The 24,696-nt window shown below is 30.8% G+C and overlaps 2 protein-coding genes across 13 annotated transcripts in view; one reads left to right on the top strand and one right to left on the bottom strand.

Annotated features, from left to right (window-relative positions):
- The first annotated feature begins 1,401 nt into the window (after positions 1–1,401).
- LOC148603484 (snRNA-activating protein complex subunit 1-like) lies at positions 1,402–20,116 on the top strand. 2 transcript variants are annotated; one of them, XM_088551770.1, is made up of 10 exons: positions 1,402–1,654; positions 2,904–3,032; positions 7,974–8,114; positions 8,712–8,825; positions 11,332–11,453; positions 12,124–12,160; positions 13,260–13,316; positions 14,149–14,368; positions 15,703–16,185; positions 19,984–20,116. In XM_088551770.1, the coding sequence occupies exons 1-10, from the start codon at positions 1,466–1,468 to the stop codon at positions 20,043–20,045; spliced, it is 1,554 nt and encodes a 517-aa protein (XP_088407896.1). In that variant the 5' UTR covers positions 1,402–1,465; the 3' UTR covers positions 20,046–20,116. The 2 variants fall into 2 exon arrangements, with proteins under 2 accessions (XP_088407896.1, XP_088407897.1); XM_088551771.1 differs by lacking the exon at positions 2,904–3,032 and having other exon boundaries at positions 1,408–1,654.
- An 836-nt stretch (positions 20,117–20,952) lies between these two features.
- The window catches only part of LOC148603485 (tyrosine-protein phosphatase non-receptor type 4-like), a 113,922-nt gene continuing 110,178 nt past the window's right edge, over positions 20,953–24,696 (bottom strand). For all 11 annotated transcript variants that reach the window (XM_088551769.1, XM_088551766.1, XM_088551767.1 and 8 more), the window contains 2 exons: positions 24,564–24,609; positions 20,953–23,876 (listed from right to left, as the gene is read on the bottom strand). In XM_088551769.1, the coding sequence (XP_088407895.1) occupies positions 23,842–23,876; positions 24,564–24,609 (81 nt within the window). In that variant the 3' untranslated portion in view covers positions 20,953–23,841. The remainder of the gene's footprint in view (positions 23,877–24,563; positions 24,610–24,696) is intronic.

Here is a 24,696-nt window from a genome sequence, read left to right on the forward strand (position 1 = left end):
TACATAACTCTACATGACATAGAAACATTTAAGACAAAAATTAAACGCATACAAACATAGACATACATAAATGTAAGTAAAGCAGACTGTATAAGCTATAAGGCTTGCCATACAAATTCAAGCAAACTAAAAATAAATAAAAAACATTTCATACAAAATATAGCATGAAAATAACATACATGTACGATCCACTCCTTAGAGTCTAAAAGATATGTGATATCTGTAAAAACTGTATTTACCTATACCCCTCCCACTTTCCAACAAGTCCTTTAAAATGCTCCATAGACAACTCTTCCTTGAATTCATGTGGTAAATTTTAGAGCAGGATTCCAAAAAGAATGTAGGCCATATCTGATGGTTCTTACCCCTAGTTTTTCTATTGTATTAGAATATCAGAAAGAAAATGAAGAATTCTTAGGTTTAATGAGGTATTTTAAGTAAGTTGGGGTTATTCCATTGAAAATCTTAAAAGTTTGTACAATCAATTAGAAATATGATTAATTAAAGTTAATGTACTCCTGTTTTTTCCAGATACGTTAAGTGACACTTGATCAAAACCATGCAGGGGCTTTTTTAAATACCTAATTTACATATAAAATTTTGCTTTAAAAAAATAAAGAAAATAAAAAAAAAAACAGTATCTACAGGTTTAAAACAAAATATGAGGTTTTCGTTTTCATTTAAAATAATGGATGTCAGTTTAGAAATTATAGCCTTTGTTTGCAAGGAAAGGCTTTATTGTAGGTCAAAAGAGTTCTTGATCTTGGTTACAAATAGTTTCGTTATTTTTATTTTTAAAAATCCATTCTTGACTTGGCATAATAACACTGTGTCATTCTATGCCCTGTATTAATTCTGGCCCTGTATAAAAGTTAAACTTGTCCGCCATTATACTGAGCTGTATTTAAAGGTTTGTACAGATAACTCCTGTTATTTTAAATCATCAGTTAATAAAGGGATCATAAAATGGTTATTTTCATATTAATCCTGTATTGTGTCCAAGTACAGTCGTATTGGGTTGAGATCACTTGTATTGGTCCGAGGCGAAGCCGAGGGCCAATACAAGTGATCTCAACCCAATACGACTGTACTTGGACACAATACAGGATTAATATGAAAATAACCATTTAATAACCCTATATTATCTGTTTTACGTTTACTGTTAATATATTTCTTTGTTGTAATATGCTATAACCATGCACTGTAAATGGGTTTGTGCTAATAAAGTGTTGTTTTACATTGTATTGTATAGGCTAGCAATTAAACAGATTTCAGACTCTAATTTTTTTATTGAAAAATACCGGTTTGTAATTATAGATCGAGAGAAAGAAAAAATTTACCTGTGCGTTTTTCGTCATAAAGTAACGTCTTATCCGTGGACCGAGTTATCAACCTGGGCAAAACAACGCGCACCTGTTTCTGTCCCCATTATCAAATTTACCCTGTAAAATCCAGATTTTCCAAAATGAGAAAAAAGAAGGAGTTATTAATGGAATACCAGCCGACTGCTGGTGTGAATTCAGATTTCGAGCAGTTGTTACAGCGATTTACGAGCACCGAAACTGTACGCTTTGAACACTTTTCAGAAATATGGCGTGAAATGAAAATGAGCTTCATATTTGCTGGTAGAGATTCTGAACGGGAGTGTCGCGAGGTAAACAAACGTTGGTACATGTATCTATGATATGAGGAAGCCAATTGCCTTAAGTGTGATCTAAGTCAAAAACATGAAGTATTAGGTACACTAGTTATCAACAAAGTAGACTCCATACTACAATGTATTTGTCATATTTGTGTGTTTAAAATATTTTCGTCAGTAGGATATAGCAAAGGACATAAAATTGTTGGTTCAAATGTTCCAGATTTGGTGTAGGATATAGGGTTATATCAAGCTTTTTGAAAATGTCAGAAAAACATAAACATTTTTGAAACATTTTGTAGAGGCAGCATTTGTTTTCTAATTGTAAAGCCACAATAGATCACAATGTAGTGTTTTGTTTTGATGAAAGTTTCTCAAGTGTCAGTATGATGAATTTCTAGACCTTTTTCTATACATTTAATAGCTTCTCTTGCTTATATTATAAACGTACATTTAAATGTTACAATTTAGACCTATTTATTAGGGACAATATAATATATGTACATGTACATGTAGATTGTTAGAAAAGACAGCTCATCATCGTGGAATATGGGTGCACCCCTATGATGTACAAACTGGTTCACCTTAAAGTGATGATGAAATGTATTTTATGATATTTTTTTTTGGCAAATGATTGCCACTGAACCAGAATAAAATATTTTCAACAGTTGGAACCAGGAACACCATATTCTACTAACACATGTATTTATTTATTATTTATTACATTCAATTTATATACATGAAATGTTTCTGTTATTGTTGTTTTATTATTGATCTTATCAAGATTGTTTAATGATGCAAATTAAACAAGTGAAATGAAATATCATATTTAATAACATGTATTGAGCTTACTTTAAAAACATCCTTTATTTATATTACATGAGCTCAATCTTGACAATTTTTGTTAATGCTACACTGATTCAAATATGCTTACAAATTTCATTACATTACATGTGCATGTATTATGACAATTGGTAGGGAATATGATTGATTTGTCTTTATGAGACAGGTAAGGGACTGGACAGTATGAGAAGGTTTCAAATTATTTTAAGGAATATGATTGTCTAATTAAAATTAGCTCCTATAATTTGTTCACTAACGGTAAGTTGTAGGAACGTAGTGAACAAATTAAAAGAGCTTGTTTTAACTGGATTGGATTAGGTTAAACATTTATGTAATCGTAGAAAATCTACATTGGAGTCATTTTCAAGAAGCAAGATTTGATTTGTACTTATAAGCTGTCTTTTTTAAAAATATTTTTCAGTTTACTGAAAGTATAATGAAGATGGCTTTGAAATACATTTTACCACCATACAATTTCCAAGTTCGCGTGGGTGGTCTATATCTATTGTATGGATTGTTTTATCAACAGCCTTTGATCAGGAAAGTTAGGGTAAGTACTGAAGAAGAAAAAAAAACAACATACATATACGGGTAATTAAGTAGCACTACAGCTAAAAATAATGCAAAATGTGATTCATGGGCGAAAAGCCTACATATTTTTATTTTTGATATTTTGTTTTGAATTGCCAAAGTAAACAGAAATTAACATTTGGTTTTTCATATAACCCGTGTTATTAGGAGATTAAAAATTGTATAGAATGCACTGTAGATTTCAAAATTAAGGGAGATAATTCTGTAAATGACACTCAAATACAATAGAATCTATTGGATTATCGGTGTCGATTATCACTAAGAGCAGGTAGATTTGAATTATTAATCACACATTTCATAAAATAGACCAACTTAATTACAAATATAAAGATATGTAGCCTTTTTTGGGGTGTACGTGGGTGTGTTAAGAAGAAATGTCATAAATTGTCATATTTTCATCAACGAAACAAGCTTTTAAACTCATCTTAATATGTGAAATTTCGTCGATGTTCATATTTTAAGTATACAAGGGCATAAAATGAAACTTCCCAAACACAAATAGATCAACAAAATGTCAAAATGTGCAATAAAAAAGAGTCATGTGATCGGTTAATCAAGCCTTGGTCGGATCATATAAATGTCAAAAGTGCAGTGGCAAGATGAGAAATTTGTAGATCCAAATTTTAATGGCAGGTCAATGAATATGCATATTTTTCAAAAAGTACTGCGGGAAGTCTGAAATATCTACATGGAAGTTAAAAAATGGCCTGTAACTTGCATGAGATGAGATACATGTATTTTGGCATTTCTTTGTATTTTAACGAATATTGAAACAAAATGCTAGCGATAGATAACTTCCCGCAGCAGTTTTCTGGTAAAATGAAATATGCTCTTTGAAATGAAGTATAAATCAGGTAAATCGACATAGCGCATGCCACTGCACTTTTGCATTTTCTAAACCATATACTTTTTCACATAGTGGCGACATAGAAACAAACGCACTGGCGACCTTAGATATGTTGACATGTGACGGATACGTGTGAACAACTGATTTAGTTGCGATAGTAGACTACGCTTTAAGTTTCTTATTTTTTGAAAAATAAAAACATTTTTCATTGAATATTGTAGTTATAATACAATTTGCAGAAAAGTTGATAACCTGTGTTTAAGATGTCTCCTTTTTCTGCTGAACACATGGATACCCCCTTTTTTGTATGGTATTGTAGAAAATATTCCATATCCAACAATTTCGTGGCAATATTTCCTTACATTAGAAATTTGTTACGACTTGTCAATCTCCGAAATCTACATAAATGAATACAGAAAGTTTTTTAAAATAATTTAGTAGGTAGTGGCTTAGTATTTGGTGTAAATGTGATATGTTTAAGACATTGCATGAGTGTACATGTACAATTTGAACTCTCTAGAGTTTTTGTTTTATAAGGAATATGAGGTATCATCATAGATACTTAAAGTTGATGAACAATTTGCCAAATAAGAAGAGGCAACATTGTGGTGTTTTTTTCTTCATACATAGATAAAATAGTTCAATGATAGTGATTTTGACATAGCCCCCCCCCCCCCCCACACACACACACATACACAAATACACTTCACCATAGTAGCAAATAAAGTATCATCATTCAAGGAATACATGTATATAACAGTTATTTTAAAGGTGTACATAATTAGCTTTATTTAGCTTTACATACGTCTGTACATCACTACATGTATATTTGTTTAAATATTCTAGGGATAAGTGTTGATACATGTACATGTATATTCATGCAATAATTCAATGATTTTCTCTTATATGATATGGCTATGAGCATACTTAAAGGTCTGTTTTATAGTTCATAGTTAACACATACATGTATGATTAAGAGGAAGGGTCATGCTTCTTCAAATTTTCTGAGTTGTCAACTTTTGTTCAGATTAAGATTGCAAATGAAAAAGTATGATCTGTTTTAATGAATGAACACATTTTGAACATGTACTGCAAACAAATTTCCAAAATATTTTTGATATGAATTATGCTTTTTTTTAATATTTTATTTTCAAAATAATTATGTTTACATACACAACAATATTAAGTGTTAGCACAATTATAGAAAGTTATTTTAATCACATTGGTCACTGTAACTGTCCTATAGGATATGATTCCATAAACACCTCAATCCAGTCATTGGAATGCAGTTAAAACACAATTTGGCCCAAAACTTTTTTTCAGTTGCACTTTCCATTGAACACATAACTGCTTGTATTTTACTAATACATCCAATTTCAATGTACATGTGTAATATACACATGAATTATGGCAAGTAAATGCTTTCTTCTGTTAACTTTGCAAACAATTCTTGAAATCAAAATTGAATCCTGCATCATGTTCCATGGAATATTTATCCACAATTAATAAGGCAAGCTTCTTGTCAGTCTCAGTTGAAAACTGTGAAGTTTGGTAATATTCCATACTCGATATCACCAAAGTTATAGAACTATCAACCATAAGTAATGTTAACCCTGCTGTCCAGGGTTTTGAAACAGCTTGGAGTTGGGAAATATCTCATTAAACAAAGACAGTAAAATTCAAATTAGTATTTCTTTCATGCAATTAAATTACTGGTCAGTCATTTAAAAAGCCACACATACCGCCACACGGGTAGAAATGAATTAAATAATTCTTCACACATAATACAACAATTTGACAAGTCATTGAATATATTTTTGAAAGGAAAACAATAATTTGCATTCCTGTTTAGATAGTGTTTGTTTAAAAGAAGTACTTTACAATTTGATTAAAACTGTTAAAAGAAGATAATATAAACAGACAGTTACTAGTATCAGTTTACAAATTTGGGCAGATGAAGATTTTTCGTGTTTGAAACTGATGACAGTTGCTTGATGTATGTTAGTAGGTCAGTGATGAATGAACCCCGGCCAGGCGGTCCCGCACATAGTTACAACTGTCTTATATCCAAACAAAGAGATTTTAAGACACCACTTACCCAAACTTGGAGAATTGTTGTACTGGTAACATGTATGACTGCAGAATTTGTCGATGATCGAAGTGTAATGTCTCGGTAAATGCAAACATGACATCTTATTTGTTTACTACAGATGCTCTAAAGTTTCAAGCTTCTCTGTGACGTCAAAATTGATATAAATAATTGGTCAGTTTTGTTATGTTGTGCTTCTTCATAAAGATGAGGGTTTATTTAATCGTTAATTTTATAGATTAAAAGAACTAAGGACTACATTTAATACTAAAAATATTCTTATGTGTTATTTACAAAGATTTTGGCTACTTCTGGAAAAAATTCTCCCAACTTAAAACGTCACATTTTGTGCGCGTGATCAGACGTCAACCAGATGTTCAAGAAAACTCCTTGACATACCCACGTGGCACATTTTTCAGATTTTGCATGATTCTTACAATTTACTTAACAACTTAATCTACTTAATTTATTGTATTATAATTGTTACAATCTTTTCACCTTTTTTATGAATATCAGTTGTCAAAATGATGTTCTATAAGTATGTTTGTATTTACCATATGTTTGCATTTACCATATGTTTGCATTAATGTGCAAGCTCTTTATAATAAGTCGCTTATAGGATGCATTGATTTAGCAATCATTAACGGTCCTATACCAATATGATTTAGAAATGTGTTAACATACAGTCCTTTAACTAATCTTGCAACTGTTTAATGGATTTATGAACATGATTGATCAGTGACAGATAGATGACCAATGACTAGAGTGATTCAATTCAATCTGAATTTTATAATGTAAAATGAGATATGACTGATTCATCTTTTACTGGAATGAAGAAATGAAAGTTCTTGATATTAAATTATAAATTGATTTTCTTGCATTTTATTGAATTAAGAAAAAAAATACAAGAATTGAATTTAATAAAAATGTCTTTCCCCCATGTTCAAACTACTTATTTTTTCATAACTTTATAAGAAATAAGAATGAAACAAACCATTCTATAAAATATATTAACCAATCAGTAATATTGTGATGTGAAATTCAGGTGATCACTGGTTAAACTGATCCTTTTGACAGATCAATGACTGATCTGTGACTGATTAAAAACTGTAATGACAATATAAATAGTTTCAACATTGGTAATGTCATAAGATAAGAACAGCAAAAGATTTTGGACAATAAGCATTAAAAAGTGTCAAACTGATTGAAATTATGATGTATGATCTAACAACACTCCATTCTACTTTCTGTTAAGATGACCTTTCTGATCAGCCAATCAGATTATCTTTCATGATTTTGACAGCATTTTTCAAAGGGAAAATCATGAGGCCTCATAAAAGGTCATCTGAACAGAAAATAGAGTGGAATGTTGTTAGATCCTACATACAGTCACTGAATGGAACAATTGATAGGTCTAGTTTTAATTAGATTGTAAATAGCGTACTCTAGTATGCTTAACAAGAATAGAGTAAAAAGAACACACTTTACAAGTAATGATCATGTTCTTGAAGTATGAATATTTCTTGGTTGAGAAAGTGTTTCAATTGAATTGAAATTAAATATTATACATAAGTTTTAAGCTAGATCTGACAATCATGATATTATTCTTTTTTATATTTCATTGTACAATGTATTGCATTAGATTAATTTTTCTGTATTTGATATTATTTAATTGTTTATATTCTTTTTTCATATTTTTTCATCACTGCATGTTTATCTCTGTGCCAATTTATGTGAACTGTGATTGTATACTATTGTTGTACAATGTAATTTACATGTACATGTATGTTATGGATGGTGGTTTTCATACTAAAATATAAATCCAACTGTCGCTGTTGTTTTGACAAAAATTAAAAAATTAAATTAATCATATCTTCCTTGAGAGGGGATAAGGTTGCTGCATGCCTCTAGTTATATCTAATTAGGACTCTGGGGTTATTTTACTTATTTCTTTTTTTTTTAAGATAAGAGTAACCCCAGATATATGGGATCAGATTATAGAATTCCAGACAGAAGCAAGGAGACAACAACATCTGGATGTGAATTATGTTTTCCATAAACTTAGGGTAGAAGATGCATTCAACTTTTCTGCAACAGAGAGTGAGGTATGGTTAATGGAGACCAGAGACATTTGATATTAAATTATTTTAAATTGTTTTTATAACACTAGGAATTTTACATTGTCACAGTTAGGCCAACACATACTATCTATATGTTTTCCCATTTCTGAATTGTACATCTTTTTGCTGCCACCTGCAACATTTAATCGAGAAATTAACCAAATTTAAAACAGATTTTCTGTGTAACTTTTTTTTCAAATTAACGATTCCCAAACTTTTCAGACCCTGGCCATTAGTTTATCATTCCATCCATCAGATATTCTTCAAAATTATCTTCTCATTGGATGTATGGATCAAATTTAGTATGTGGTTTTATATAGATGGGGGATATGTCATTGATGTTCAGTATTTACCTTTCGTTTGTGGGAATTTGCCTTTTGGAATGATAGAAAAAATTGTCACAAAAGCCTTGGCTGCTATTAGAGGGATTGATTTCAAATGCAGTATGTAGCTTTATAAATCTGGGTCATACATTGTAAGCAATTTTAGTTTCTGTCTTAAATCACTTTTATTCATGAGTAGGAGTATACATAGAATGACAATGCATGCAACTTAAATGTTTTTTCTGTTTATATCCATTAGGTATATTTCAACTTAAACACAGCTGCTCACTCATCAAAGGACCCAGATTCTTTGGAAGAATTTAAAGATGAACAGACTGTATTATATGATCTTTTCTCAGATCAGTTCCTACAGGTATGGGTTTTAAATAATCTGTTCTCAAACCAGTTCCTACAGTTGTGGGTATTATATAATCTGTTCTCAGACCAGTTCCTACAGGTGTGGGTATTATATGATCTGTTCTCATACCAGTTCCTGCAGGTGTGGGTATTATATGATCTGTTCTCAGACCAGTTCCTACAGGTATGGGTTTTATACATGTATGATCTGTTCTCAGACCAGTTCTTACAGGTGTGGGTATTATATAATCTGTTCTCAGACCAGTTCCTGCAGGTATGGGTTTTATACATGTATGATCTGTTCTCAGACCAGTTCTTACAGGTGTGGGTATTATATAATCTGTTCTCAGACCTGTTCTTACAGGTGTGGGTATTGTATGATCTGTTCTCAGACCTGTTCCTACAGGTGTGGGTATTATATGATCTGTTCTCAGATCAGTTTCTACAGGTGTGGGTATTATATGATCTGTTCTCAGATCAATTCCTACAGGTGTGGGTATTATATAATCTGTTCTCAGACCAGTTCCTACAGGTGTGGGTATTATATAATCTGTTCTCAGACCAGTTCCTGCAGGTATGGGTTTTATACATGTATGATCTGTTCTCAGACCAGTTCTTACAGGTGTGGGTATTATATAATCTGTTCTCAGACCTGTTCTTACAGGTGTGGGTATTATATGATCTGTTCTCAGACCTGTTCCTACAGGTGTGGGTATTATATGATCTGTTCTCAGACCAGTTTCTACAGGTGTGGGTATTGTATGATCTGTTCTCAGATCAGTTCCTACAGGTGTGGGTATTATATAATCTGTTCTCAGACCAGTTCCTACAGGTGTGGGTATTATATAATCTGTTCTCAGACCAGTTCCTACAGGTATGGGTTTTATACATGTATGATCTGTTCTCAGACCTGTTCTTACAGGTGTGGGTATTATATGATCTGTTCTCAGACCTGTTCCTACAGGTGTGGGTATTAGATGATCTGTTCTCAGACCAGTTTTGCCCCATCCCTTCTGGAAATAAGTGGTTAGAAGTGGGAAAATGGGTGTTATCATTAGAATTGATAGAGTAAAGTTATTGAGTCTATTGTTATGATTCAGATGCTAATCTCTTCTTCTTGAAGTTCTGAATGTAAACCAGTTACTTTAAAAACTGGTCTAAGAACAGATCAACTTTTTAATTACTTGGTCAGATTTCAACATTTTTTTTGGATTATGAAAATTCCTGCCTGCATTATTCAATCAGATTTCAGATATCTCTGACAGTTTTCAAGTAATAAGCGGACAAAGGGCCGCATCCCCACAGACCGACTTTTTAATTTTTGGTCTGATTTCCTTTTTTTTTTTTTAGTTTCTTTATAAAATCCCTGCCTGCTTTTTCAATCAGATTTCAGATATCTCTTGTGCCCATAATGAACTGTAAGTCCTTAAGCTAAAGTGTGTCATAAACTAATATTGTGTCCACACTTGCCCCTAGTAAACAGAGTTTGACATGTTGCGGTCATATCATATTGCACTCAGGAAAGCTCTTAATTTTTATTTGATGAGGGAATGTCTCAGGTGAAAAAATTACTTTGATATCATTATTTATTGAAGTCAATGTTTAGAAAAAAAACAAATGAAATCAATGTTATATGTTTTGTTGAATAAAGTAGACACTGGTAAATTTTTGTCAAACAAAAAAATCATACATGTATTTTGTCTGCAGAAAACAAACTTTAAATAGACAAAAATATGTGAATTGCCTATAAATTTGACAATTAGAAGAAAATTCATGATTCAAGAAAATAACAACATGTAGATTATAATTCAAGCACTTATAAATTCCATAAACACAAGAGTTCAAAGAACTAAAGGCTAATTATATATTGAATACATGTGTAGATAAATGTTCATTGCTCAAAATGTATTCCCTACATATGGAGATATATGTGCATGTCCATAAATGTATTGCATACATGTGTAGATATATGTGCTCACCAAAGTTGAAAATTACATGGGTGATTCAATCTATGCAGTTGCTTGGCTTTCATACAAGTCAAAGTATTCACATTTAACATAAAAGCAAACACAGAAACATTTTAGAAATGAGTAGAAGTTAACCAATCTCCTCCCCAGACCTATAACTGCTTCCTGGTTTACCGCAAATCAGTAGGTCTGTATACAGAATGGGAAAACAATATACAGTGTGAGCACTACCGGTACTCATTATAAATCTTTGGAGTATGAAACAAATCTGCATAAAGAGGTGGGTTAGGTATTCTCTGTGACCAATGTGTAAAAGTTTTGAAATAATAAATATACCCTCTGTGTAGGAATAGGAGGTGTAAAATAATTTTAACTTGTTTGATGAGAAGCTCTTTGGTAAGTTGTCATTTCAAATACTGGAATAGGTTATACTTCTGTTCCCAGCCACAATGTCACACAAGAATTTAAAAGTGTTAGTTATTCATGCATCCATATGCCACCCATTGTATGGCTAAGGAAAATTTCCCATTGATTTTTTTTTATCTATCATTTCAGCAACTGACCCAGCTACATGACCATTATCATAATGTCAAGGTTGGATTAGAAGGACCAACTGCCACAGAACCTTCAAGGTCACTCAATGTCATACAAACTGACATTGTACCAAATATATATGGGTAAGTTATCAAAACAAAAAAAACTCCACATTACTTGTTTTGATTATTCTGATATTAGAAAAGTCAAATTTTTGGCAGTTATGAAAACATTACGGTCATTTATGAAAGGTCAAGATTTGAATGTGCTATGACATGATTTTTGTATTGCCTCATTCATAGTAATTCTTTTTTTCTTGTTATGTTGTCAGATATATTGTATTGATTATCTTGATGATAAAAGGATTTTGTTTTCCCTCCATTACTGGAAAGGGTCAGCTGAATGGTCAGATTTTCAGCTTCATAAACTTCCATATAATTACAGTTATAAATTCAAAAATTTGTGCAAGCAATATAGATATCAGAAATGCAAGTTCCAAGTTCTGGATATAAAAAATCAAGGATGGCTTCAGTAATTATAAAACTTCCAAGATGCTCATTTTAATTGTTGCAATTGGTACTTGGTCACATTTAATTGCAAAAATGAAAACCTTGCAATAATTTAAAGTTCTTTTCTTTTATGTAAGAAATAAATTTCATCAACAGTGGTAGTGGATCTAGGTTGAGTTCAAGGGTGGAATGTGGTGGAAAATTTTGTTACCTCATTGCATTTGTGAGATAAAAATTGACTGATAATAGCATAGACCCCTTCTGGATCTGTACCTAAAATGTTTTTTTTTGTGTTTATTTCCAGGACGGTGATGACTTATCAGAATAGGAAGAAATACATGGTAGGTCAATTCAAGTGTACTCTTCTATTGGTATAATACAGAATGAGCATTTTGTTTTACATAAATGTGGTACTGTCAGGATATTTGATAAAAAGATGAAATTTCTAGTTTATAGAAGTGAAAACAAGAATTTACACAAGAAAAGGTAGTTGCATAAATAAAAATGAGCAGCAAAACTTAAGTAAATCTGTTAAATTATTATATTATTTTACAGTTGAACTTCACTCACTCAAACTCAGATAGCTCAAACTACCAGGATTTCTCTAACACAATTCTAAGTACAATGTACCAAGAATTGCTCCAATATAATCAGTATGAATAACCTTGGATTTCTCAAACTGTGATATCTCAAACTGTGATATCTGAAACTGCAATTTCTCAAACACTCAAACTGAATTGCTGGTCTGCTTGTAATAAATTATAGAGAATAAACTTAAACTCTTCAGCCATTTTGTCAGCTTGGGTAATAAAAAGTGTACATTGTACTGATTCTTGGGTAATAAAAAGTTTACATTGTCCCGATTCTTGGGTAATAAAAAGTGTACATTGTACTGATTCTTGGGTAATAAAAAGTGTATATAGTACTGATTGAAGTTTGAGAAGTTAGCATGCTGATAGCATCAAAGACAATGGAACCAAATCATTGACCCACAAACTGGAACTCTGGAAGTTTTTAACATACAAACGTAGTATTTTTAATGTCTACAAATCAAAATATCTTTCTGAAAGCAAATGGAAAATTTTAAGAAATAACAAAACTTCTTAGTGTGTACTCAATTTCTAACAATAAATTTGAAAAAAGATATGGAAATTTTTGAACTCCTGATAAATTGAAAATATTTGAATGGTCCCTTGGAATTCTGGTTACCAAGGTTTGACTGTATTTAATTTCATCAGTAACTTAAATTCCCATTGTTCGTACTGCCTGATATTTTGTATCTGATACTAAAAAATATCGGCAATTAATTGTGACAATATCTTCTAAACATCACATTTTTCCATATCAGGTTTGCAGTGAACTTTGAAACTTTGATTATTGTGTTTGTACATTATATAAGATTAGATTTGTCTTCAGTATGCCATTTTTTCCTGTTTATAGAAAAAGACAACTGTAACAGACACAGAGGATGATATAGATGATGAAGATTATAATCCTGTAAGAGAATTAAAATTTTAAAATTGAGTATTCAAATTCTAAAATTTAAAAATGCCTTTTTTTCACTCAAATAGTTGGTTATTACTTTTTACTATAGTTGTGTTGATTTTTGTGTTCAGTTCAGTTCCATACTGCAATTTATTTTCAAACACACATGTACTTGTATTAATATGATAAACTTTTATAAAATTACAAGTATTTCTTAATGGAAATTTTGTAATTTGTAAAATGAGTGATAATTTGAATTTATATTTTTCTTTATAAATTGTTGAGGCACAAATTCAAATGTTTCTACATCATAATGAAATATTTAGAACTCGAGTATAATTTTTGTTTCTTTTCAAAGTACCTGCGGAATGACTGTTTATTTTTTTCTGTCTATTATGCCAAGTGGGTTGTAAAAAGTGTTCATTGACATAATTTTGAATAGACAGATATAGTTCAGTCATTCCTTATACTGTGAAAGTACTTTTATTCGTGGTTACCAATTTTTGTGGTTATGGGGAAAATGATCAGTTCGTGGATTCTTGAATTTTGGATTTGATAGCTCTATCATATAAACAAATGGAAAATTTTGTTTACATTGGGAGCTAAATTTCGTGGTTTACCTAACCCACAAACTCAAAGAAAATTGGTACCCCATGAACAATAATACATTCACAGTAATTGAATTTCATTGTCACAAGTAAATCACCAAAAAAAGGTTGACAGTGTCTGTCACAAAGCAAAAGTTATGTCTAGAAGATGATAGACAATATTTTTTTCTCCATTCAAAAATTATGTTACTTTTTGAATGTACATCAATAATAATTATAGATTTAAATAATTTCAGAGAGGTTCGTCAAGTAAAAGCATTCGATCTAAATTAAAGGCGAAGGCTTTCCGTAATGTTGCAAGAGCTCATAAGTCTCGTCGCCACAGGCAGGCTGTAGAATCGGCAGACGAATCTCCAGAGAAACCACTACTTGGTCAAAGACAGTTAGAAGATGAGGACTGGGAATCCACACCTAAGAAAAAGAAGAGACGGAAGGCAAAGATAAAAATAGAACATGGTAAGGAAAGAAAAGAAAAAAAAAACAGAAACACTTAAATAAATTATATATTAGGCTATACTTTGCACTAGTAACAACATCATTTTTAAGTGAAAGGTTGAAATATATTTATTGGCAAATTTAGTTCCTGACTACTGTCAAAGTTATGTTTAACTTTAGGTAAGTCTTATTAAAGTCAAATCTTCCCTTTGATGTTTATTTGTCAATAGGACTGTTACATCAGGGTTAATTTGAATATTTGTCAGATCCTCTTTCTATAAAAGTTTCCATTTATAATTGTATGTATTTCAATATTTGTAATGTCAGATTTGATAACCATGTTAATTTTAGGGTATCTACTGCATGCCATTGACTCCCCCTATTTTTTTTTTCTTGGATGGACAGACATAATTTCTGGAAAAAAAATTTTTCGCAGTTGTTGAATTGGAGACAGTTGTATTGATAATGAAAAACTTTTGTAATCGATGTGTAATTCCTGTTTACTGTCTACACTGGGTGGCTGTCTAATTTGCTACCATTAAATTCATAATGGATGCCTCCAAATTTTCAAATACAATTCAGTAATTTTATAATTCGTCTGTACTGCTATTATTGGTAATAGATACAATTCAAGAAAATATGTAAAGCCATAAAGTAAAGTGTATTAAATCGTGAAAAAAAGTGGACACTTTTAGTTTCAGTTTTTCAAGACATATTTTTTTATTTTTAATTTTCATGTACTTTACCTATTTTTTTATTTTTTTTTACTTGGGGGATCGTTGTGGATTTTTAAGTTGTTTATTTCAAGGTGACATCATTTTTTTTTAAAGAATATTGAATGCATAGTTGTATACCAATAATAAAACTTAAGCAATATGTACAAAGTACCAATATGGAGGTTGAAATGGCCTTCATCTCTAAATTATGTTTGTCTTCAGATTGAAATTCCAAAAATATAATCTCAATTATGTGAGAAAGTTTTTTTACTACTGGTAAGTTATTTAATTTTAAAATTTTAAAGGTATATTACATGTCAATATAATGTGATGGAATCCATTTCTATTAACTTGTTATGAAATAATAACGTGAAAAATTGTTAAGACAGTCTAATAGTAATTTCAAGGTCATAGGACACGAACTCTTGTATATGACACACCTTTTTGAGGTCATCTACCTTCATGCTACTTATCATGCCCAACTTGACTGTAAATAAAGTTACAGTATGAACACAATTTGCTACAGTTGCACAGACACAATGAGAGAAAGATGGTTTTTTGTTAGTGGCGTCTGCCACTTTTTGTGATGTAGCCATATGAAATATAAACTTACACATACCTGTATACTTTATATGACAGAAGAAATTGAAGATATGGAGACAGAGGAGACAGCACAGGTTATGGAGGGTGAAGACCAAGAGGTATTAGAAGAGGAAGTCAAAGGGGAGATAATTCCAAAAGAGTTTCTTGACATGCCATTACTAGCTGAAGACAATGAATCGTCAATTGATCTAACAAAGAAAAAACCTGGTCGACCAAGATCAAAGCAGAAAAATAAAGAGAAACAGAATATTCAAAATGAAAAACAAGACCTGATCACACCTAAAAAGCGTGGCAGACCTAGAAAATCAGACCAAAATAATGACTTAAATATGCCTGGTAAAACACAACAAAATAAAGAAAAGAACAGAAAAGATTCTTCTGAACAAGAACATATTATTACTGAAAAGGGTGATTCTATTTTACACATGCCATCATTTGAGGATGTGGAGAAAAAAAAACCTATTGGAAAGAAAAGTGCAGGTTCATCAAAAAAGAAGAAATCAGAGAAGGCTATAAAAGGTAGGTATTCAAAAAGAAATTGGTAACATTGAATACAGTGATGATGATGTCCACAGAAAAGAGTTTGGTCTGCTATTGACCATTAGCAACTATCTAATAAATTTTTTTAGGTAGGTGACTGGACAATTTAGAAGGAGATTCAAAACTTCTTTTAGACAATATAATTGATATTTATAGAAAGTTTAAAATCTCCTTTTCCACTGTGCAGTTTATTATTTAAGGAAGTTCATATAAAGCTGATTGTTACTTCATCAACTATATCTCCTCAACATCATAAGGATTTGTATTAAAAAGGGAGACTGGTTTTTTTTTCTGTATTGTAATTTAAAGAAATTTGGCAAAAAGAGTAAGTTAGGTATGGCAGATTATTGAAATTGTATTATGATCTCTGAATCTCTTGTCATTTTTTGTCATGGAAGCTTGCTCTTTAGTTAACCCTTCTCAAAAGAAATTGTGAAATTATATTGTAATGCTACAATCTGTCTGTCTCTCATTCCATAAAACCATTAGAAACAACCATAAATGTCATTCTTCCATGAGTTTTTACCTTATCTACCGAAAACCTTTCACATGATTTATACTTAGTCCAGAGGATTTTTTTTTATGTCAGTTCATATATCAGATGATAAAATTTTAGGGAAGGGTTGCTGTGCTTTGCATTTGTGGACAAGATGAAAATTAGAGAAAACAACAGCATTTTATGTGAACATTTTTGACATACATGTATTAGTCTGTGCAGTCAACTTTTAAAATAATATGAAACTTAGTTTGAAACTGTGCAATATTGACTCCATCTTATAGCGAACTGAAGCATTATTTGTATTATACTCCTAACTGTTAAGCTTCATGGAGTGCAGCATGATACAGCTGCAGCAGTTAAATCCTGAACAGTTGGGGAAAGTGTGGACACAATATTAGTTCTTGACACACTTAAGCATAGGGACTTAAAATTCGTTATGGACAAAACAACTGGTTTGGACACAATATAGCAAAAACTTGAAATTCAATTAAAAATTTTCAAAATCTGACCAAAAAAAAAAAGGTTGATTCTTTTAACTCTTTATTACTCGAAATCCTTAAAGATATCTGAAATATCATTGAGAAATGCAGGCAAGGTGTCCAATTTTTTTTCAAAAACAGACCAAGAATAAATAAGTAGATTTTGGGATGTGGCCTCTTTGACCCCATATTACTAAAAAGACTGTAAAAGAGGTACATTATATCTGAAATCTAATTAAAAAATCACTGGTACAGATTTTCGTAAGGTATCCAATAAAAAAATTGGAAATAGGACCAAAAACAAATAGTGGTTAAGGGTGTTTTCTGAATATTTTCTGACCCCTTTTTGGCCCTTAATTTCTCTAGTTCAAGTATATACCCCAAAATCAATCCAAGTCTGACCATTGTGGTATAGAATATTGTGGAAAAATATCATAGACATTCTTATGCTTTTAATGGAGTTACTTAGTTAAATTCTATGAAATATTGTTTTAGGCCCCTTTTTGGTCCCTAGTTTTAAAATGGTTGGGGCTATAACCCCTAAAATCAATACCAACCTTCCCTTTGTGTTTTGTAACCTGGATATAAATTTTTTTATAAAAATCAACTGATATTCAAGTTATCACACAAAAACCAATTGTCTACGGACGATGACAACGCTAATGACATGGACAACGACAGTGCCATACCTATGTATCTCAGCAATTTTTTTGTGGTCATATAAAAATTTTATGGAAACATGCATGACTAAACTTTCAGTGTTTTATCTACTGAATTTGATTAAGTTTATATATCAGTGATGATTTTTCCACTTTTTAGTGGAATTCCATTATTTCAAATCTGAATTTTACCATTACCATTCTTTTTTAACAGTACCGGTATATTACGTTCAATTTTGCCAGTTTCCTCTTGTTGACCTTGTAAAATCTCCCTTAAAATAAACTGAAGAAGTTAAACTTAAGACTTTAAAGACAGCTTCATCTTCACCTGTAAATTTATATTTTCTATAGAGGTTGAAACATGTGTGAAATAAAAGTTAGTCACAGAAAAAACAACAGCTTGATAAGATATGAAAAATGTTTTAATACAGGCAATTTATGAGTACACTGGTATGGTTTATGGATATATGCTAATTTTGCTAAATTCAAACAGAAAGGCTGATAATATTTTAGAGATTTAACAATATCTAATTTTGGAATTTCACTGGCTGTTTACATTTTATTTGTGGAGGTATTAAGATGGCATTCAATTTTATCAAGGTTTTGATTAAAGATTTGATTGTGCACAAATAATATCAAGAAAATTTGAAGATTAATGTTTCTTGTGGTTGAAGTTGAAGTTGAAAAAAACATGCTCTGGATGTTGGTATGAACCTCTTTCCAACTCCCAACACAAAGGAGAAGAGATGATAATCATTTTATTTTTATGGCCTGTCCTGTCTGTTTATTTTTTGAAAATTTCAACCCTGCCTTTTTATTTAAGTTTGTTCCTTGTCCTGTATAAAAATCAAATTGTAGTTCCCTAAAAGGTTCTCACTGGCCTAAAAAACATCTGAAAATTATTCATAAAATGTTGAAAGATTTAATGTGAATTTGGAGATTTTAAAATTTATAATTATTGCATTAAAAGGACAAAGGAATTTTTTTAAGTTTACCAAAATTAAGATATTCTGTCATATTGGTACTTTTTGATCTATTTTGGTGATATTTTTGGCAAGAAAATGGTGTCCACACCCAAGGAAAAACTTTGTATCTAGTGAATACATTCATTATTACCAGTACATAGTTTGTTATATGTGAAAATTAAAGTTGTATCTTAGGTGTGGACATACTTTTTTATGTAAAAAAAAAACCACAAAATTTAGAATTTTCATCAGTTTTTGTTAAATGTGTATAATTGAGACTCCATTTTGATGTCATCACAATGAATTAATGCCACTAAACATTCTTTTTCCTTAAATTTATATATTCTGATATGTTAGCAACAATTTTTATGTCATAACAAAGTTGATATTTTTGGGCAATATAATATTTATAGCCTAATGCCCCTTCACATTTGTAAAACACACGTTTAATCATAGAGCAATCAAGGGAATTAAGATTCTGGCGGAAATCAAAAGACGAAGACGAAGACAAGACAAAGAAATCAAACAACAAATAACATAAAAAAAAAACAAAATAATACACACAAAATAACAAAAGTAAATAAGCAACTCGGACTCCAAAAAAACTGGGAGCATGGACCAGGTGCACCGGTAGGGTAAGCATCTTCTGCATTTCTAGAAACACTCGCCGAGTTGCACATAAAAATCAAAGGCATAATCTAATAGCAACTGATGAAGAAGGTTGTGCCTTCAATATACACAGCTGAGAGTATGGTTTGCAACATATATTTATCATAAGAATTGAGTATAATGTTTATGATTAACACATGATTATCATGTGCTTTCAAGCCAAACTTATCACATAAAAATCATGAGATAATCATATGAATGGCACATTTGGCTGTGCATATTGCAAATATGTGTTTGTATGGTTTTTTTTTTTATCTCCATGAACAGAATCTTATTTGAATTTGTTTCTACATGTTGTACATGTATATATGATTGGTAATTGAAGAAAAATTTGGTGCTTTTGATATATTTGGCAAATTAATGTTAATATTGTTTTTCCTCTCCATGAAAGGAATAAGTATTTGAGTCTTTTTTACTTGATATATAGAATTATCAGTGCATTGTTTAAAGTGAAAATTATCATGTAAAAATATAGTAGTTGATTGAAGAGATTGATATATTTTCAGGGAAGATGCCAAGTATCAAACTATCACCTTTGAAGAGGAAACAGAAAGGGGTGGACAATTGAAGTATATTCATTTTTACATCACATCTTTTTGTTAATAATTTTTTATATGCAAATACATTTTGCTTTTGTTATGTTGTGTTTAATTGTGTTTTATCAAAATGTAAACATAAAACCATGACTACTGTTACATCTAAATTAATAAATTATGTTTTTTTCATATACATGCCACGAGACATTTTAAATTTATTTGATGGGGGGAAAAAACAAGGAAAACAGGATTCTATAAGAACTCACCATTTTGCCGTACTCTTTGTTGAAGGCAAGTGGTGTCCTTTTGTATTTTTATTAAAATTTTGCTGCTAAGATTTTTATCTCATGAGCGTTTTCCACAAACCCAGGTTTTTCTAATGTAAGAGTACCGGCATGTTGGCCCCATTCGAAAAACACAAAAATAGTATATGTCCTGAACTGTTTGTTTGTTTTTAAAACAACTTATGAACTTTGTTCTCCAATTTTCTAGCTAAAAGCCATTTGGACGAGATGACTAGACTTGTCTCATAAACCTATTTCCCATATGCCCAAGAGATTTTTCATGTCAAGCTGAGTGATTCTAAGATCAAAGATACACTCATAGATTTCAGTTATGGTCCTCTGTATAAACTGAATCCTGAATTAACCAGTAGACATCTTCTGCAATTCTCATCAATTGCAATTCATTTATAACCTTGTAAACAGAAAAACTAACTTAACCAAACAAGATCTTCCCAACAGGATTCAGTTTAAACAGGTTTCACGTGATTTTAAGAGCACACCCCATCCAAGAACATTACACAGGCCAACTTATTACAGGCAAAGTCCATACCATGAACTATAGGAGTTTTCAATGAAATCCCCATTTCTTATACTTGGATCAACTGAATATTTTTAAATGGAGAAGAGGCGAGCAAATACACAAGAAAACACTATGTAGAAAATATGTAATGATGTTTTAATATTGCCTGGCAAACTGCCCAATCATTTATTAAGTTATATCTATTAACAATGTTGTTTACCAACCGTTACCATGACATCATGTAACCATGACGATATATACAGCAATGAGTATCAGATTTATACATGTTCACACACTTTTATACACACATACAGACACAATATAAAAATATATATACATGTTATCTTCAATAAATAGTTATTTCCCTTCGAATAAAAACTTCCTTTCATCTTCTACATGAAATTATTATCCTCCATTGCTGGAATTCTTATTTTCAGAGGAAAATTCTTATATGTATGTATATATATAGGTAAAAGATAACAGTTAGCCTACTTCAAAACATATCTCTAAATTTGAATAGAAAATGTGAACATCTCATAACAGATTTGCTAAATTTTAAGACTTCATTTTATCTGAAAATCTGAATATTATCTTTAAGTACAATTTTAGTTTAACTTTGATAGTGAACATTCCAGTAGGGTACATTATATTAATTTATGTTTAGAAATGATTGGATAAAACATTTTGTCCCATCATCTCACAGACCAAATTTTGTATTTGACTGTGACATCATCAACCTTTTTCAATGATTTACTTTTTTAATTTTGATACTAAAATTAAATTGTAAAAAAATAACTATTATATTTTTTTCAATCTATTTGAAATATCCACAATGCCCTTAGTGCACACTTGAAAATAACCTGCTACACAGGTTATTTAGTGACATGATTGAGGTTATTTCTTCATAGACCCAAAAAATCTAACTGTCATTCCTTAAGTAAATTTTTTAGCTAAAAAATACTTTAATCAACTGAAGGAAAAGCTTAAAATACAGATTATTTTTAGAAATAATGCAACTAGCTAATTACAATCCCAGAAATAAAGAACATCATTTAAAGGCATTACATTTCCATACTGAATGGGTTCATGAGTCTACGTTACCAATAAAAGGAAGCAAAACATCTTGATCTTTTTAAAAAATCTGACTTTGCATTTTATGACACGTCTGTATATATTAGCACTATTTGAAAATAAAACTTTGTGTTTTATAGCACATAAAATGATGATGTTTGGGGAATCAAGTTGGCCTTCCCTCGATTAAATGGCAATCACTTGAATATTGAAAAGGACAATTTACAAGGAGATTTCAACTTTCTATAAGACACAGATTTAAATACCTATGGATGAAAGAAGTTAAAGTGCCCTTGTCAATTGTCCAGTTCAATACTGTCCTAGGCAGATCATAAGGTAATCATATAATTCTGTCTCGTGAACATCATCATTAAATGGGCTGTAGTCTAAGAAACAAACATACACATACACACACGCCTGACAATATCCTTCTTACACAAATAACCCCACACTAAATGTTATGTGGTGTTAAACAGAGCAGGTTGGACAGTTATCTGGAAATTATATGTTAAAATAAAATAGTGATAATAATATTGTATGTGCAAAGTTAGTTTTTGAGGCATACTATTGATTCTGATGGAAGGTTTATGTAAGTTTTAACATCAACATACATGTAGGTTAAGCATCAAATTTTGTTTCAGTATTAATTTGAAGTTATGATGAAACATGTCTTTCAATTCTATACTTTTGGGGAAAAGTGAATAATTATTGAATTATTTCTAAAACATAATTGGAGAACTTTTTAAAAATAGAAAGAAATGTAACAATAAAAGGACCATTAAGATGATCTTTTTTCACTTTGAAAGCTTCACTGAACAAAAGTATAGATACTAAAATTTGCATTAGTAATAAGATAAGCAATTTTTTATTTGATAAAATCTTGACATTTTGGGGTATACTAAAAACAGTGCATCTTAACAACAAGCAAAATTGAGCAGTTAAAAAAATACTAAGAAACACACTTCAAAGGTCAAATTGACCAGAAACCAGGAAGTAAAAAAATGAATCAAAACAAAAATGGAAATAATGGGACTAAAGACCAATAAAAATAAATATGTGATAAAATATGATAAACAATACTTAGTAGAGATGGAATCTCCTATGGCAGTATTCATAGGAGTGAAACAATATAAAAATCAATCCTGGTCCAAGTGACAATATGTCCTTTAACTTAAAAAACAGCATGTTATATTTGTCCTTGATTTTTTGCTAATGAAAGAGTTGTAAAACAAAACCAAATAAAGCCATAAAAATACTTGAACTTTTGCTAACTTCAATATTCCTCAAAAATTAAACTGAAGTATTAACATTGATGATTTCAGAAATTCTGAAAGAAGACATTTTTTTCTCAATTTATGCATCTGTTACACCCCTTTGAAATTGTTCATTTCTCTGATTAAATCCTGAAGATAAACATTAAATACTGATGTTGACCTTTTGTATGATGCAATCTGTCACCGTGGAGATTCATAAACAAACATATTGTTTGAAAAATGACATACTGAGTATGATCAGATGATGAAATACATAAGACCTGAGGTAATCCTAAAGACACATTGCTCAGAAAAAGACCAAGAGGCACAATATCGCAACTGTAACCATAGCAACAGATCATAGATACACAAATGTTTCCATGCAGACATTAAAAATAAACATCCAACCAAATAAAAGTCTTTTCATAATTATAATAACAAAAACTTCTTTGTAAATAATTTAAGATATGTTTTTTCTTCTAAATACACAAATATAAAAGAATCAATAACAAAAATAACTGCACTTGTTTTGTATCTTCTGATTCCACAAACAATCAGAAGATCATGATCTAACAGAATCAATGTTGAAATCAAACATCTACATGATTGAGATGATTTGTCCTTGACCCCTAACACATCCTCTATTAGAGAAAGTTTCAAAATGCTTTGTAAGTCACACGATATATAATCGTAACGATCATCACCGTTGGTAGTCTTCAGGCTTTACGATCCCCTCTGAAAAATAAGATTGCATTTTAACAAAAATTCTCAAACAATTTGCAAAATATTTCCATCATTCTCCTCCATTCTTATAATGGATATATACTTCACATTCTCTTTTCCAAACATCTGGGCACTTTTAGATATAGGTGTACCCAGGTGATGCTAAGTAAGAACCTTTGGTTAACAAATGTAAAACCCCATCACTTATTCAGAATCTGTTAAAGTTATTTTCTTTATCTGTAAAAAAACTCGTCCATTTAACCATCTTATGAACAGATAATCCAGGACATTTTAAATATTAATTTCAATATTCTAAGATAAAAACAGTTGAAAATTTGATTTACCATTTCAGCATATGGACTTGATAGTTCTGAATGTCTTCAGTCAATTTAAATTCCCCCATTAAACAATCACATTGAAGTGTGATGTCACACCAAAAACAAGAATAGTAATACACATCTAATTTTTGTGCTTTTTTATGTGACCTATGATGGTCAAATCATTACATCTTCCAAAACATGTTTTCTTCCTCTTACAATACCATGAATAAAGGTTCATGGAAAATTGCATTTGGCATTACAATTTAATTCAAGTTATTTTTTCTTCGCTTTTTTTGTTAATAAAAATAATCATATGAGAACTTTGTGACCTTGTCCTCTAAAAGGTACAAGAAACAGACTACTATACACCTGAACTCACCATTAAAAACTTTTAAAATTGCTTCACAAACAAATTTGTATTGACTCTGAAAAGAGAATAAGCATAACGTAAGTTATCTTAAGCAGGCACAGTTTGACACCCAACATAATTTTTAATTTATAGGAGTAGAACA

The sequence above is a fragment of the Perna viridis genome, chromosome 11 (assembly GCF_037379345.1).
Source record: "Perna viridis isolate PV_CMFRI_1.1 ecotype Kerala chromosome 11, ASM3737934v1, whole genome shotgun sequence".
Lineage (NCBI taxonomy): Eukaryota > Metazoa > Mollusca > Bivalvia > Mytilida > Mytilidae > Perna > Perna viridis.

Bases quoted from the DNA above. Each gene is read 5' to 3' on its own strand.
- LOC148603484 (XM_088551770.1), top strand. From the start codon at position 1,466: ATGAGAAAAAAGAAGGAGTTATTAATGGAATACCAGCCGACTGCTGGT. The intron at 11,454-12,123 runs GTAAGTTATCAA...GTTTATTTCCAG, and splicing joins ATTGTACCAAATATATATGG to GACGGTGATGACTTATCAGA. The intron at 12,161-13,259 runs GTAGGTCAATTC...TCCTGTTTATAG, and splicing joins AGAATAGGAAGAAATACATG to AAAAAGACAACTGTAACAGA.